The 18561-nt window shown below is 37.3% G+C and overlaps 1 protein-coding gene across 24 annotated transcripts in view; it reads right to left on the minus strand.

Annotated features, from left to right (window-relative positions):
* EIF4G3 (eukaryotic translation initiation factor 4 gamma 3) overlaps positions 1–18561 on the minus strand; it is a 348977-nt gene that overhangs the window by 103557 nt on the left and 226859 nt on the right. For 15 of the 24 annotated variants that reach the window (XM_070458865.1, XM_070458863.1, XM_070458861.1 and 12 more), the window contains 2 exons: positions 14719–14878; positions 7962–8801 (listed from right to left, as the gene is read on the minus strand). In XM_070458865.1, the coding sequence (XP_070314966.1) occupies positions 7962–8801; positions 14719–14878 (1000 nt within the window). The remainder of the gene's footprint in view (positions 1–7961; positions 8802–14718; positions 14879–18561) is intronic. The other 9 variants (XM_070458866.1, XM_070458864.1, XM_070458862.1 and 6 more) reach the window with 2 other exon arrangements.

Below are 18561 nucleotides of genomic sequence, written 5' to 3' on the forward strand. Positions count from 1 at the left end.
GAAATGTGACATGAAAGAAGGCTTGGGTTGTAACTCTTCTTGTGACCCTGAAAAACCCAACTTACTTCCATGGCTTATTTTTGTTAATAGCAAAGTAAGAATAATTATATCTCAGAAAGAACTTTAAATCATGAAGATTAATGTTCGTGATACCTAAGAAAAGGTCTTATAAACATGAAAAGATGATTTCATTACGACTGCAACTAAATTACCAAGTGCTAATAATACAGCAATAGAAAAGTGGAGAAAAAACACATATTGAGGGAAATGCATTTTGCACATTTTTCTGTATTAGTAGTGAAAATTTCCTTGTCAAGATACTTCTCAAGACTACCATGTGCAAGGGGAAGATGGATACTGGAGAAAGAGAAAGCTTTTAGCATGACTAGGCTTGCCTGAAAGAGAATAACATTCCCCTAAACTGTCTGGACTACTCTGTCTAAAAGTAAGTTAAGAACAATGACTTCTTTTGGAAGTAGACTAATTACTAAGTCTGGGGAAAAGTGGGCTAAATTCCGAACAAAGAATCTATGTCTATTCATGGAGATACATATAAGAAGTTAATTAATAACCAATGAATGAAACTTCAAGGCTAACGTTGCAAAAAAATGAACCTTTGGAAATAGTGGGGAAGTGTATACTATTTGAAGAGGCAAAGAGGACCTGTGCACAATGCTTGCTAGAAAGACTTGGCACATGAGTTCATGGATAAGTTTTACCATAAGGTAGGTATCTGGGCTCATTCCATAATAGACAGAATTTAACCCAGTAACAGTGATCTCCAGAGAATGCTTGAGATTTCACTGTGGAAGGCAACAAGAATACAGGAATGACAGAGGAGAAATGTACTTTTTAGGCAGCTTTGTTGAAAATATTCTGATGAACAAGGTGGCAAAATCCAGTCATTTTAATTTACTTATGCCTAAGGATCACTCACGGAGAAGACAATGGCACCCCACTCCAGTACTCTTGCCTGGAAAATCCCATGGATGGAAGAGCCTGGTAGGCTGCAGTCCATGGGGTCGCTAAGAGTCGGACATGACTGAGAGACTTCACTTTCGTGCATTGGAGAAGGCAATGGCACCCCACTCCAGTACTCTTGCCTGGAGAATCCCAGGGACGGGGGAGCCTGGTGGGCTGCCGTCTATGGGGTCGCACAGAGTCAGACACGACTGAAACGACTTAGCAGTAGCAAGGACCACTCAGACTCAAGCCTCTAGAAAAGGGAGCAAACAGAGCTTATTTTAACAATTGCTCTACTGGTGTTGATAAATGACACTAATGTAGGAATGTGTAAGAAGGTCTATTCGCAAGGTTCAGAAGGTATTTCTCTAGAAGAGAATGAGAAGTTAGGTTACATGGGTACATATTATGGGAATGACTGTGCTCGTGGGACACTCAAAACCACTGGGGATCTATCTATTTTCAGCCCCCGTAACTAAATATTCCAGGAATAATTTCAAATACTTCTTAGAAACCTTAAGTCAAAGAAAGGAAAGAATAAATTTCAAATTTCCTATTACTGATGCAGACCTTCAGGCTATGTTTTTTAAAATAAGCCTTTTTCAGATTCAGTTCAGTTCAGTTGCTCAGTCGTGTCCGACTCTTTGCGACCCCATGAATCGCAGCACGCCAGGCCTCCCTGTTCATCACCAACTCCCGGAGTTTACTCAGACTCATGTCCATCGAGTCAGTGATGCCATCCAGTCATCTCATCCTCTGTCATCCCCTTCTCCTCCTGGCCCCAATCCCTCCCAGCATCAGGGTCTTTTCCAATGAGTCAACTCTTCGCGTGAGGTGGCCAAAGTATTGGAGTTTCAGCTTCAACATCAGTCCTTCAGTGAAAACCTAGGACTGATCTCCTTTAGGATGGACTGGTTGGATCTCCTTGCAGTCCAAGGGACTCTCAAGAATCTTCTCCAACACCACAGTTCAAAAGCATCAATTCTTCGGCGCTCAGCTTTCTTCACAGTCCAACTCTCACATCCATACACGACCACTGGAAAAACCTTAGCCTTGACCAGACGGACCTTTGCTGGCGTTCAACCTTAGCTGGGCCTAAACGAACGTGAGGCAAACTCTCGGAAGCCACGTAAACAAGGTCAGCTGTTGCTACCTCTGCAGCTGCTACAACAGTGGGTGTGTGGGGTGCTGTGCTGTTGCTCAGTAACTGCACACTGTCCGGCTCTTTGTGACCCCATGGACTGCGGCACGCCAGGCTTCCATGTCCATCCCCAACTCCCAGAGCTTGCTCAAACTCATGTCCATTGAGTCGATGATGCAATCCAACCATCTCGTCCTCTGCTGTCCCCTTCTCCTCCCGCCTTCAATCTTTCCCAGAGTCAGGATCTTTTCTAATGAGTCAGCTTTTCTCATCAGGTGGCCAAAGTACTGGAACTTCAGCTTCAGCATCAGTCCTTCAAATGAATATTCAGGAATGACTTCCTTTAGGATGGACTGGTTGGATCTCCTTTCAGTCCAAGGGACTCTCAAAAGTCTTCTCCAACACCACAACTCACGTTCTTTATGGTTGAGCTCTTATATGCATACATGACCATTGGAAAAACCACAGCTTTTGACTAGTCAGCAAGGTAATGTGTCTGCTTTTTAATATGCTGTCTAGGTTGGTCATAACTTTTCTTCCAAGGAGCAAATGTCTGCAATCATCATCTGCAGTGATTTTGGAGCCCCCAAAAATAGTCTATCATTGTTTCCATTGTTAACCATCTATTTGCCAGGAAGTGATGGGACTGGATGCCATGATCTTTGTTTTTTGAATGTTGAGTTTTAAGCCAGCTTTTTCACTCTCCTCATTCACTTTCATCAAGAGGCCCTTTAGTTTCTCTTTGCTTTCTGACATAAGCGTGGTGTCATCTGCGAATCTCAGGTTATCGATATCTCTCGCAGCAATGCTGATTCCAGCTTGGGCTTCATCCAGCCCGGCATTTCACATGATATACTCTGAGTTAAATAAGCAGGATGACAAAATACAGCCGTGACGTACTCCTTTCCTAATTTAGAACCAGTTCTTTGTTTTATGTCCAGATCTAACTGTTGCTTCTTGACCTGCAAGCAGGTTTCTTAGGTGGCAGGTGAGGTGGTTTTCTATTGCTATCTCTTCAAATGGTTTCGACCATTTGTTGTGATCCAGAGTCAAAGGCTTCAGTGCATTCAATGAAGCAGAAGTAGATGTTTTTCTGGAACTCTCTTGCTTTTTCTATGATCCAACAGACATTGGAAGCAATTTGACCTCTGGTTCCTCTGCCTTTTCTAAATCCAGCTTAAACATCTGGAAGTTCTTGGTTCACACACTGTTGGGAGTTTAGCTTGGAGAATTTTGAACATTATTTTGCTAGCATATGAGATGAGGGCAACTGTGCAGTAGTTTGCACATTTTTTGGCACTATCTTTCTTTGGGGCTGGAATGAAAACTGACCTTTTCCAGTCCTGTGGCCACTGCTGAGTTTTCCAAATTTACTGGCATACTGAGTGCAGCACTTTCACAGCATCAACTTTGAGGATCTGATATAGCTCAGCTGTAATTCCATCAAATTCACTAGCTTTCTTCATAGTGATGCTTAATAAGGCCCACTTGACTTCACATTCCAGGATGTCTGGCTCTAGGTGAGTGATCACACCATCGTGGTTATCTGGGTCATTAAGATCTTTTTCATATAGTTCTTCTGTGTATTCTTGCCACCTCTTCTTAATATCTTCTGCTTCCTTTTTTTTTTTTTCCATTTATTTTTATTAGTTGGAGGCTAATTACTTTACAACATTGCAGTGGTTTTTGTCATACATTGAAATGAATTAGCCATGGATTTACATGTATATCTTCTGCTTCTTTTGGGTCCATACTGTTTTTGTCCTTTACTGTGCCCATCTTTGCAAGAAATATTCCCTTGGTATCTCTAATTTTCTTGAAGAGATCTCTAGTCTTTCCCATTCTATTGTTTTCCTCTACTTCTTTGCACTGATCTCTTAGGAAGGTTCTAATTTCTCCTTGCTATTCTTTGGAACTCTGCATTCAGATGGGTACTTCTTTCCTTTCTCCTTTGCATTTTGCTTCTCTTCTTTTCTCAGCTACTTGTAAGGCTTCCTTAGACAACCATTTTGCCTTTTTGCATTTCTTTTCTAGGGGGTGATTTTCATCACTGCTTCCTATACAATGTTAGAAACCTCTGTCCACAATTCTTCAGACACTCTATCAGATCTAATCCCTTGAATCTGTTTGTCACTTCCACTGTATAATCATAAGGGATTTGATTTAGGTCATACCTGAATGGTCTAGCGGTTTTCCCTACTTTCTTCAATTTAAGTCAGAATTTTGCAATAAGGAGTTCATGATATAAGCCACAGTCAACTCCCAGTCTTGTTCTTGCTCACTGTATAGAGCTTCTCCATCTTTGGCTGCAAATAATATAATCAATCCGATTTTGCTATTGACCATCTGGTGATGTCCATGTGTAGAGTTGTCTCTTGTGTTGTTGGAAGATGGTGTTTGCTATGACCAGTGTGTTCTAATGGCAAGTTCTGTTAGCCTTCATCCTGCTTGATTTTGTACTCCAAGGGCAAACATGCCTGTTATTCCAGGTTATCTCTTGACTTCCTACTTTGCCGTGTATGTCTCCATAAAAAAGTTTACATCTGAACACCCACGTGAGAGAGATAAGAGCTTGAATTTCTACAAAGCAGGGATTTGGAACTGGAATTCTCATAAAAAGCTCTAATACTTCTCTGACAAGAGTAAAAATGATGCTAGAACAGAGACCAAAATAAACCAGTGAACCAACCCAGAGTGATGACAAAGAAAGAAGTTTTGTTTCAACTAGGTGGCAGAGATTCCATTATCCTAAACATTAGTATACACAGGGAATGCATTTACTCTGTGGTATCAAGGTTGGTTTAGGACAAAACTCAGATTACATACCAGTTAATGCTCTCCCCAAGACATGCAGTAACAAATAAACAAAAATCTGCTTTGGGAGGACCTGCCTTCAATATACACATCCAGCAAAGTTGAGCTGAAAATAAATTCATTAAACAAATTTATAAAATATGCCAAGAAGTAACACACCATGAACAAAGCCAGAAGACAGATCAGACACTACCTTCTGCTGAAAGAATTTCAAATAGCAGTTTTGTATCAAGTCGAGATAAGAAAAGTAGAAGAAAAAAATCACTATAGTTTTTAAGAGTGAAAAAATTCATGTTACACAGCATGCATGTTATACAACATCTGCACTCATGAAACTGCACAAAATGAATTCCTGAATGAGTAAGTGGGGAACGTTTTTGCACAAATTCTGAAATTCTCTCTTCTTCCCTCACCAAGTATAACAAAACCCATAATAAAAATTCCTAAGACTTATATCAGTTAATACAGATTTTTTTTCACATTTAAACTGTTGAAGTGATTGTACAAATCAGGTAATCAAATGTCTCCCCCATCTCTGAGGCTTTTCTGCATACCCGGAAGGTACAAACAATTTTCATTTCATAGGGCTTTCTGTGCAACCCCTAAGTAGCCAGAATTGCTGCAGTTTGTGCCAATCAACCTAATAGTTGCAAGAAAATGTTTCCCATCAGAAGTAATGGACCATACCCCTTATGTCTGACTTTACCGCTTTAAATAAGTACCTCTGTACCAACTACTATATACTTCGATGCATCACACCTGTCAAAAGCAAGTGGTTTCTGAACCCTGCTTTAAAGTGCTCATCCTCAGGCAGAGAAAATAAGAGCTATTTTCAAAAGTCAACAACAAAAGGCTGACACTGAGCCAAAGTGTTATGATTTTAATAACCTCTCAAAGTAAACGGAGCGTACTGAATGAGTGAGCGCAACGACGACCGCAGTCATTAAGCGCGTGGCAACCTGAGGCGGGCAAAAAGGACGGTGAGCTCGTGTCCACTGCTAACTTTCGTAGCGGTAACAAACAGTAACGCCGAAATGACAGGGTCAGGAATGCTTTTGGTAGCATTACAATTTAAAAAAATGCTAGAGGTATATGGGTTCTTGAGGTTCATTTACTTTGGATTCTGAAGAATATAAGATATAAAAGGGAAACTTTGAACTTCTAGTTCCTCCAAAATACATTTATAGGTGAAATATCACGAAACTAGAAAAATGCCAAGACACTTTACTTCCTGACAACACCAACATCTACCTCGTCCCTAATCATGCAAAAGATGGTTTTTCTTTTTGTTATCTTCTGGTTTACAGCTGAACAAAGGTGCTGGTAACTAACATTACTAATTCCAAGAGCAATCTGCATTTTGGAAAAAAAAATAAACCATGGTATAAAGATTACTTAGACCTAAATTCTGTTTGCCCATTTATCCAGGGGAGCTGTCTTATAATATAAGGCCACTTAAGTGACAAACTGCTTAAAAGAATGAATATCAGGGATGAGTGTAAGTAGTACATCAATGTAGAATTCTGCTTTATACTTATTTCAGTTCTGAGATATAGTTTATATCTTTGACTTGTATTCCCTATGCCTGCTTTTCCGTTCTATTATTTGTTTGGATATTTTAAAATATTTGTCTTCAATAGCCTCTCCAACTTTTGGAACTACCATATCACTAGTTGTTGAATGACAACTCACAGGTGGGTAAATGAAGGGGGGAAAAAAAATCAAGGGTCAAACAAATTACTATTCTCCAACAAACGAATGTTCTTTGGAGGGGCACTCACCTGCAGCCACACCAAAAGTAAGACTGTTTTTTCAAAGAGTAATGAAAAAGCCCCACATCATTGCCCTACCAAGGAAGAAGATTCCTATAACAGTGATGACAGTATGAATATTGATGGTTATGGAGGCCAGTCTATTGAGGAAATAGGTGGTTCATAAACATTTATGATAAATTTCTCCCAGTCCCAACTGCCTGGCATTGTTTTCCTGCTCTGGTTCACTGTGGAACTAGATGTTCTACAATTCCAAGGAACCAGATACCTCTCTCAGACTTTCATAAGGGAATTACCTTGAGAACTGAGTTAGGTGGGAAAGCCACATCTTAAACTTGACTTGCCAAATTTCCCTATTAGACAGGTCAGAATAGGTAATAAATATCACGGATGTGGGTGACGAAAACATCCCCAGTACATATCTAGATCAGCTGCAAGGAGAGCACTCATTTGTCAAATTGAGTAACTTGACAGGTACACAAAGAGCAAATTATACAATACAGAGCAATGTCTAGAAGACAGGCTATGTTGACTCGTTAAAAGCCATATTCTTATCGGCTACTGAATCAAGAATAGTTGATAAGTCTCAGATAACTTTTGATCACCACGATTCTAGGTGATGCTACATTGAAAAGAAATAATTCTGAATTCAGAAGCGTGTAATACTTTGATCATACTAATGATATTAAGTAATGATAAATTAATATTACAAGAAAAATGAAACTTAAAAAAAAATGGAAGAGCATTATACTTATCTGTGAAACAGAGAGGGTACATTTATTTCCCAGAACTAGTTATAAACCTTTGACATTCTAATTGCTCTTTTCCTTAAGCAAGATTAAAGAAGAGGTATTGCACAGAGGAATTCTTTTAATTTAAGGATTGACTAGGTTTTAAAATCCTGAGAAGACAAGATCTGGAACTATAGACCATGCTGGATTTGATTGGTTTCCATCCCCAAAGCAACAAAATTAACACCAGAGGAAACGACTGTTATGAATGAGGCAAAAACAAAAAACACGTGTACAGTGACATATACCTTGGAGGCATTTTGTATATTTGATATTTCATTTGCATTTTTAGACAATGGAGTAACTCATTGCTGGATGCACTAAAATATAAACACACCACTGAAGAAATCAGACTAGGAATTTCAGCATTCATTTGATGTTTCTGGAAGTCAAGGAAAGTAGCCAATTAAAAAATAACTCAAATACTGCTGCATTTTCATGTTCAGCAAGCATAATACAATTAATAACAGGATGACTTACCTGGGACTGGGCTCTTTCTTGAACTTAAGTTCTGAGAATCCACAATCTCTTCTGTTTGCCCATCTGCTTCTACCTCTACTTTGTTCTGAACCTCTTTTGCATCTTCACTAAGGCAAGTTCTTATGCTCTCGTCCTCTTCGAAGACTCTCTGGACTCCGGTGGGACCGCTACTAGTACTAACACTAGTGGCGGCAGTAGCAACGGTAACTGGTGTGGGAGGAGGAGAAGCTGGAGGAGTCGGAGGAGACGGAGAAAAGCAGGGAACTATGGAAGGGGCGACGGGTGTTGGGACACACTCCACTTTCATTTCTTCGGGGGGATTTTCCAAAATCTCCAATTCAAGAGTCAGTGGTAACACCTCCTGTTTTACTATTTCCACAATGCTTTCTGTGGCTGGTAATTTTTCATTAACTCCATTCATTTCATTAATTAGGTTAGTACTAGAAATCAGTGGAATATCATTTGGTGCTACACTACAAGATTTCTTGCATATATCATCATCAATTTCATCTGTTGGTAAAGGATCTGATGCTTCTGTGAAAGATGTTGGGCTGGGTATAGGAATTGCATCTTCTTTTGAGGAAGAGAGTTCACACCTGTCATCAACTGCACTGGTGAATACTGGTTGGCTACTAAGAGCAACAGAGGCGGGAGGAGTAACTGTACTTCGAGCAAGTGGAGAAAGAGCAGTAGGTGACGGAGGCAGAGGAAGCTCTGGTATGGATTCTGTTGCAGTAATCTCAGACGTCGGACCTGCTTGTTCCTTCTTCTCTCCACTAAGGGCTAGCCTAAGGACTGGGGAAGGAGTCTTTAACACTGGATCTGCTTTGGGCTTCTCTTCTGGGGAAGAAAAAAAGAAAGCGATTTAAGAATAATTTTTGGATCAAAGATTATATTGTATTATTTGGGGATAATTCTTTTAATCTCTTATTCTAAAACATGAGCAGCAGAAGACAGATCAAACCATTATTTGCCACTCCAAAAACACTGCACACTTCTTTTCTGTTTTCTGTTACCACTTAACCTCTAACACATGTAAAGTTTATTTCGAAGTAAGAGGACTTAATTCACCAAATGATTGTATTAAGAATACAATGAAAATCTCATCAAAACTAAAAGGAAACAATTCCTGGGATGAGAACAGGGCTTTTCTTTAAGGTAGAGAGATCTTCTGTGTAAAATTTTTCTACCAAGGATACACTATACTGGCAGGGAAGGACAGTTTAAGGGTAAATAACTAGAGATTAAATTAGAGACAGGTATTATTTTTATTCTACATATTTCTGCATGTGGGAGATTTTTATAAAGAACATGTATTACTTGCATAAAAAATTATTTCAAGAAAAATTATCATGGTGTCATTTATTACCAATGAAATCTATTATGAGGGAAACCAAGTTCCTGAACAAAAAAATTCATTGAGATATTAATTTAACTTATATTTCTTAAAAGAGGCATATAACCAGAAATAGTGTTAAGGAATAAAACCAGAGATTTATCTTATATCTTCAGTTGTTAAAAAAAAATATATTCTTTAAGGAGAAACCAAAGTTAATATTCAGACTACTAAGTCCAATAAAAAAAAAACACTTTATATAAGAATAATACATAAAATGTGCGTCTACATACAGAGAAAGAATGAGAGTAAGAGTGATAAATCAATAATCACAATAAAGGTACCAGAAAAATGAAAGAAATGCTAACTCATGAAAATTTCCATATTTTAAAATTCCAGGTAAATAAACATGTGATTCATGCCTAGGAAGATAAAATCAGAGGAGACTTAGATTGTTCTCTTTAGGAAGTACAAGACTGGAAACCAAACAGGCTCCAGTGGTAAAAACAGATACTCATGAGTATGTTCACCAAATGCAAAGAAAAATTTTAAGCGCTGCTAAAAGACAAACTAAACTGGAAGGGACTTAACTTTCTCTGCCAAAAATCTTTAAATCTTTATGCATCAGTGAAACTGAGTGTTTACAATAAATTTCAAGTAAGCCTGTCAAAGAAAATATTCTCATTAATCAGATAAACAGATGGCAAAATTAAACTGTTAAAGGCTAATTCATTCACTGCAACTACTTTTATTGGCTTTAAAATTCACTTTAATTGATGGGCTTAGCGTCCAGTGTTTCTAAAACTCTGCCTATTTACTATAATGGAGAAATAAGGTCAGTCAGTTCTCAAAGCCAAATACCTCAGACTAAGTTGCCTGGGCAAGAGGCAAAAACATTTCAAAGAAATACATCTATTATATTTATTACATGTAATATGTATTTATTAAAATATCCCCAAACATTTCCAGTTCACTGGAATAACTGCTTACAAGGGTCCCCTACATTATAAGATGCCACTTTGAAAGCACATCAGAATACTAACCACCCTTAATAGCCACTGAATGGAACATTAGAAAATAGCAAATCTCACATTAATAAGAGCATATCAATTCAATTATTAATTTATGAAAGTAAAAAAAAATCAAACAAAAGCAGACTTGTGAAACTTCTATATACTGTTAAGAAATACCTAACATTAATAAAGAAAACTAGAAACAAAATTTTTAAATTATTTTTGTGAGCTCCTTATTCTGAATTAAGTACTTTAATGAATTCTAAGGTTTTAATACAGAAAGCTGAAAGAAACAACAGATCACAAAGAACACTAATTTTATTTCTCTAAGAACTTTTACTATTAAGAGTATGCTTTGCAGAGCCATGACAGTTTGAAATCTAATACACTGTATTCAAAGTGTTTATACTATTTGACCATTTTTAGGAATCTGTGGGAATTTCATCTTGAAGAATTTTTTTAAGAAAATAATCACTGAAGAGTGAGCAAAGACAGAGGTGTAGAATATCTAAAGCAATAATATTTATAATAGCAAAAATAGAAAAATAAATGTCTATCAATGAGGGATTTGTTAAAGAAATAATGGCCTGGGAATATAATGGCATATTATCACAATCATTTAAAATAAGCTTTTAAAAGAGTATTTAATGATACAGAAAGGTGTTTATAATAAAAGACACTTTTTTAAAAAAACAGGGCACAAAATTGCATGTAGAGAATAAACTACTGCTAAAAACAACAGGAAAAAATATAATACTAACATATATCCATATGAGAAAGCCTAGAATTATATACAGGTTATTATTGATAATGTCTGTGAATAATGAGATAGATAATTTTTCTTTCTGCTTAACCACAGTTTCTATAATGAATGTAAAATTTATAAAAAGGAAAAAACTGCTCCCTTTTATTCTCACAGGGTGGTGCAACCAGTCTCCTAAATGGGCACCCTTTGGCTGTCAGGAGCTCCACATATGAGTGTTACTATCACTTACTGGGGGAGAGACCAGGAAAGCGAAGTATTCTGGGATTTGAGGGACAGTCTCATTTGACAGAGAACAGTCTCATCCTGAATTTCCAAAGCGACCTTATTGAGCTACACTGGTATAACAACTGGTTGAATTTACAACAGAATACCATTCATTGCATATCTACTCTATATCAAGTGCTTTTAAAACATTACTAAAGCACAGGTAACTTTTATTTGTATTTAATTATACATACCATATCCTCAATACACTGGCCTGAATGCACTTTTTCAAGCACTGTTCAATCATTTAAGCGGTGTCTCTACACTATCAACACTGACTCACGATTTTAATTCACTCAACAGTCTTTCTATTGATACAAATCAAGTTGAGATCTTCCCGGTCTTTTTTATCAAGTACCAAAACAAATGGGAAATGACATATTTGAAAACTCAGTCTGCATGTAACTAGTCCAGCTGTTCACATCAGAAACAGAAAACCAGACCATTAAGGCAGCTAGTATTTATTAAGCACTTAATATGAGCCAGGAAACAGGTAAAATGCCATATATACTTAATGTCCTTTAAGTCTTACAATCACCAGTGGAATAAAAACTATTATGTTAATTCACAGATAGGATTTTAAAAATTAAAAGTGTAAGAAACTGAAAATGATTTCAAATTCTAAATTCTTCCAATTCAGAAGGGGAGAAGGCAAGTTTATGGAAAAAGAAGTATTAAAGTGAATCAAACTAGTGGGAGACTTTGGGGATGAAATGGGATCCCAGTACAAACCGTTAGTAATATTTCCATCAAAAGAGAAAAACCAATCTGAACGTAGAATACAGAATCTATTGTTTCTGAGGATAATGTAACAACTTTTGAAAACAGTGCAGTTTTGTATCCTACTTTAATTTCAAAACGAATCTACAGTTGAGAAACTTTTAAAAAAACTTTTAACTGTAAAAAAAATTATCTGAAAAGTGATGAACTCTTTCTAATATTATTTGAATTACATATATTTAGTTTAAAAAAGAAAACTATTCTGAAAACTATTATATATTTTGACAAGTTATGGACAGAATTAAAAACAGAAAATCAGTATTACTGAGTTTTCTGGAGAATAGTTAGTACTAGAGGAAGACAGCAGTAGTCCCCAAAAGTTACTGTTAAGCCCTATGAAATATATTTAAAATGGAAGTTACTCTTTCATCAAGGTAATGTCAAACGTTTTTTAATTCACCCAAAGCCACATCAAACAACAATTTGAAATGTTGATTTTATTATTCAAATTTCCACTAGGCATAAAAGAAAAAAAATGAGAGGAAACAAAGAATTTTGCATTTCTCCTCCCGTAAATCAATGCCTAAATGTGACAAGATACACAGGTATCTCCTAATCCAAAAATCTTAGGTCAGAGCTACCACCATCAAAATATGAATTCTTTGTACCAAGGATCAACCTACAGAGAAAGCCAGCATAAAGAAAGGATTTTAAGGCCTCTCTGCATGGTAATTCTTAATTATGTTTAGCATAGTTATAACTAGCAAAAAAGATTATGACCATGCAAAAGAAATGACATCTTGAACCCTGAAAATTCTTAACCTCAGACTGAAAGTAATCTGAATGCTGACTCAAGACTGCTTGATCAATAGGAACTAGCCTTTCACAATACTTACAAACTGCCCTCCTGCAAGGTGAATGGTTTTAATACTAAAAAATTTAACTTTAAACATGTATGAGTCTCCAACTCTGAACACTGCTGAAAGAAGTATTTGACAGTGCAACTTGTGGAAGCATTCCGGTTTAGGATATGTTACTTATGTTGTGATTTACAACTATTTCATAAAACAAAATTTAGGACTTGTCTCTGTTCAAGAATACTAGGTTACTGAATACTAAAGGGAAAGAATACCATACTACTTTTTCATACTGTAAAATAACATCAAAACCATGCATTACAAGTTTGTGAGAGTGATTAACTTGCAGTCCAGTGAAAAAACACTACTACTAAATACCTCCATTTTCATTATTTGCCAAACCCAATGCTTTTTAATGAAGAATTTTTAGAAAGTATAGAAAGTACACATCAGCTACAGAATAGTAAGGTGTTTGGAAGAATAAGTAATTCAAGAAAATAGAAAACACATATGATTTTAATCATTCTTAGAATAAAGTCAGAAACATTATAAAAGCATGAACAAAGTAACTTGCTTCCTCCTGTACCTAATGAATTCTCCCAATTTTAGCTAAAAGGTCAACCTAAATCCAACTAGGCAGGAAAGAAGGAGAGGCTATGATATCCCACTTTCTGGCATGAGATTTCCCTTCAAGTTTCCTACTTTTAACCCAAGAGGTACCATGTGTACTTCTTTCAGCACACGTTTGGCCTCTCATGTCCAGGGTTACAACGGGAGACTTCAGTGTGGTTCCGGATAATGACAACGATGGTGACGTTGTTGTTCCGTTGCTCAGTCGTGTCTCTCTGCGACCCCATGGACTGCAGCACAACAGGCCTCTCTGTCCATCACCATCTCCCAGAGCTTGCTCAAACTCGTCCACTGAGTCAGTGATGTCATCCAACCATCTCATCTTCTGTTGTTCCCTTCTCCTCCTGCCTTCAGTCTTACCCAGAATCAGGGTCTTTTTCAACGAGTCAGCTCTTCACATCAGGTGGCCAAAGTATTGCAGCTTTAGCTTCAGCATCAGTCCCTCCAATGAATATTCAGGGATGATTTCCTTTAGAATTGACTAGTTTGATCTCCATGCAGTCCAAGGGATTCTCGAGAGTATTCTCCAATTCCACAGTTTGCAAATTTACTAGATTGTAATTTACTAAGTGTTTTTTCAATGCTTGGCATGTCCCCATAACAACTCTATAAGGAAGCTATTCCTCATTCCATTTAGTAAATGAAGAAATTAAGATATTCAGCATAATGACTCATCATAATGACTCAGACCAAATACTGCCGGATGCAGTCAGGATCTGAACTCAGTATTACCTTCAACTGAGGCTACAGAAGCCAAGCTTGTAAGAAGGAATGTTTTATGTTTTTAAAAACAGTAAGATACATATGAACATGCTAAACTTACAAACAGAAACTGCTTTTCTTATGAAGCAATATATACATTGATTTATCTTCCCCAATCTTGTTCCAAAAGAAACCATTTAAGGCAGCTAAGCTTACACCCATAAATATGCATTTGACAGTGAGGCGTTAACAAAACATAGGAAAAACTTTTAGTCATCGTACCATATCTACTTTACTTTCTTAGAGGCGGAACACTTTTATTTTCTACCTTAAAACTCCGTTATGAAAGTGGGGATTCTAGATAACCCTCACATGTCTAACTCTCACACTTACATGGTGAGGCAACACGATCACGTTTTTTAGAAAAAGAGACTAAAGGTGAGAGGGAGGAGAGCAGTGGTGCACAAACCTTGCTTCTGGTCGCTCGCCGCGGTGACAGGGGCGCTGGCAGCAAGACGCGCGCTCTCCACAGTCCCACAGGCCGCAGGGCTGTGTTCGGGGCCCTGGCTGGGCAGCTGCTGGGATGTGAAGTACAAGAAAGGGCGGTAATGAGCGTGCGAACAGAAAAACTAGCAACACGGAGCCCAAGCAAGTGGGGGGGACAAAGAAGGCAGGAGGTCACAAAATCAAAGAAACAGAAACAAACAACAAACAAACAAGGAAGGAAAGGAAAAAATATATAGGCCAGTTTAATAAATTCAAAAAGTATATGGGAAGACAAGGAAGAAAAGGAAAAGAGGCAGCAAGAAAGGGGAGGGAAAAGAGATGATTAATATTAACCACAGCAAGAGAAGACTGCATAACAATTATCAGCACAATGCATCCTCCAGTGTTCCTTCTAAGGACAGGCTTTCAACCTAACGACAGATGTCACATCTGAGAAGGAATTCAGCATCTTCTCAGTCAAGACCAATGGGACTTGGCCAGCTTCATTTATAAATTATCTAGCAAAGTATTGATAGTTCATCAGTCAAAACCAGGACAAACAAAACATGATGGGTTTTAAAATCAGTTACTGATTCAAGAAAACAATCCAGAATGGTGATTCTTTTGTCCAAATAATCACAGGTGAAATTCAACTTGGAAAGCCTTTAAAGGAACTTTCACCTTAAAATGTCTTTTCTGGGTCAAGGATGATATATTCTCAGAGGCAGAAAGCTGAGTAAAACATCTGGCTTTTCACAGGTAAGAGAAAACTCTTCTTTGCACTCAGCCAGTATATGGAATAAAAATGTCCATCAAAATCCTAGCAGAGTAGGTTGAAAAACACTGCAGCCATTTTCCAACTTAGAGGGAACAAGAATTACACAAGAAAGAACAGGAACATTCAATCTACCTCATATTCCAGTTAGGTATTTGTTCTGGACTTGAGGGTTACACAACAGCCACACAAGAAAGCAGTATCTCTCCTCGGAGATCTAAGGTCAATTTTTCATAGCTATAATCGTCTACATCAAATTCTACCAGAGCTATCAGAGCAGAGCTCCCTGCACAATCTGACTTTTATTTTTTTGGAGGGTAGGGGAAAATTCGGGGTAGATAGGGCCACTTAAAAGTGGGAGTTTATGAAAAATATTTTTGAATTAGTATGTCTCACAGAGTAGGAACATAAAACGAAATATGAGTTCAAACATCTATTATTTATAATGTCATTTAACTAACTGCTTTTCATGATGTACAATGTGCAATTTATATAAGACTATATATGATGTACAAAATAACAGATAAAAACATAGAAAATAATATTATTTCACCTATTCATCATAAACCATGAAAGTACTCACATTCCACAATTTCTCCTAAATGAAGACCACTAAAATAATATTTCTATATGTAAAAAATGAAGAGAGTTTCTATTTTCAACTCTGAATCACTGACAAATGGATAGTAATACCATAATTATTCTACTCTGAATTCTTAGTTCCAGTGGGAAAAAATTTTTATTATTAAAATTTTACAGTTAGGAAGGAATCATAGCTATAAGGGAAAATAATGGTCACTCTTCTGTACCCACAGATGTGTGGCCCACAGATATGCAGAGTTGACTGTACTACTCATTCTACTTTTTAGACTTTTATAGACTTAAACATTTGCAGATTTTATTATCTGTGGGGGTTCTGGAACCAATCCCTTGTGGATAACGAGGGACGACTATAGCGACTCAGTTGGATTCTATGGCTGAAAACAGCTCTAGAACAAAGGAAAGAGTCTATGTTATTTAACATTTATTAAATAGTCATCTATATAACTCGGGAAAGAAAGATCTGTATACTGTGTCACATTTAACAGAAAGAAATAAAATATTAACTATTTCAACAGTCTGGGAAATGAATAACTGATTGAAAAGGGGGTATCTGCTGAAAGAAGGTCACCAGAATAAGTGACATACACGGTGAAGGTGAGATTCTTAAGACAGTAAAAGACTGATGATATCTATAAGTATCTATAAATCTGTATAGATCAGAGAGTTTTTTAATCTAAGATTAAAATACCTTCAACCATATTATATAGACAACTGCACAGACATTTTTCCATCAACAAAGCGCTAGGAAGATTTCATGTATAAAGATTTCTAAGAAACGAATGACTCATAGTTGGCTGGTTAACTCATAGTTCTAAATTCAGGTATCTAATACACAGACTCAGAATGCTAGGAAAGTACTCAGTTTCCATAGCTATGAACTTCCCTGGGGGTCCAGTGGTAAAAACTTCAAGCTTCCAGTGCAGGGGACACAGGTTAGATTCCTGGTCAAGGAACTAAGATCTCACCCGCTGCCCACTGCAGGTCAAAGAAAAAAAGGTAATGCTCAGCTGTAAAATGAAAAGGAATCAAAGATCTTACAGTGTCATCCAACTTCAGCATTCTCTAAAGCCTCTGACAGGACCAAGAAAATAACACACTAATACGCATCAATACTTTAATCTTGCTTCAGATTAATTTTAATTTAGAATAATCGAAAATTTTAGCTAACCTCAACTTTCATCTCTTCTTAGGTAACATGATCTACTCTGCTGAGACTATGTTTAAGGAATTTCAAAATCACTGCATTTCAGTCACTTTCACTACTGGCAGGAGTGAAAATTTATAAAAATCAGTCTGGAAGGTCAATTGCTATCAAAATGTAAAATAATAAAGATGATCAGAGTTAAAAGATTAGGGTTTATTGGCAACATCACATTGCTGCAATAATTCATGATTTATTTCATTGCTAAATTCCCTCCCCACACTAAATTTTTTAAAATCAAAGTTCCAGCAGAAGAAAAACAAAATTTCACTTTTCAAACAGACTGTTAAGGAAGCTTATTTAAAGTAAGTATGACAAGATAACACATACTTGATAGTATTAAAAAAGTGAATTCTCTTTATAAAGATTACTTGAGAATCTATTTTGTTTAAAACGTATATATTAAATTTGAAGTTACTAGCCTGAAGGGAGATTGGTAGATGTGGGCCCACTGGAAGAGTTCATTTTTTTAAAAAAATAGAGTACAACACGTAAAAGAGGTAACAGTATCTGGGGCTGTCTTCAATACTTCTCTGTACAGTTTAAAATTCATTTCTTAAGAGTAGATAAGATGGCAGAGCAAAAAAGAGTGAACTTACCTACCCTTACAAACATCAAAATCTCAACTGTCTAGAAAAAAAAAAAACATCGATGAAAAAGACTGGTGACTACCAGAAAAGATTTTATACAATTAAAGATGTAAAGAAGGAACTACAAGATGGGTAGGAGGGGCAGACACATGATATAACCAAATCCCATACCCTTGGGTGGACAACGCACAAATGAGAGCAATTATATTGCAGAGGATTTCCAACAGGAATAGAAGTGAGACTCCCCAGTTCAGGGGTCCCGCACCAAGAAGATGAGACCCCAGAGCATGTAGCTTTGAAGGCCATTCTGGCTTAATTTTGGAAGCCCCACATGACTGGGGGCAATAGAAACCACCACTCAAAAGGGTGTACACAAAATCTTATATGCACTGGAACTCAAGTCAAAAGCAGTAATATGGCAGGAGCCTGGGCCTACTTGCTGGTCTTGGGCAGTCTTCTGGAGAGGTGGGGAGAGAAGGGGAGGAAGGCTGGTGACTGTGGCTCACCCTGAAGACAGATAACAGTGGCAGCCATAACTGGGGACATTCTACTGCATGAACACTGCTCTTGGCTCACTAGCCCCAAGATCTAACCCTAATCCCACACAACAGGTTTAGGCACCAGTGATGGGATGCCTCAGGTCAACCAACTGGGCAG

The sequence above is a fragment of the Odocoileus virginianus genome, chromosome 30 (assembly GCF_023699985.2).
Source record: "Odocoileus virginianus isolate 20LAN1187 ecotype Illinois chromosome 30, Ovbor_1.2, whole genome shotgun sequence".
Classification (NCBI taxonomy): domain Eukaryota; kingdom Metazoa; phylum Chordata; class Mammalia; order Artiodactyla; family Cervidae; genus Odocoileus; species Odocoileus virginianus.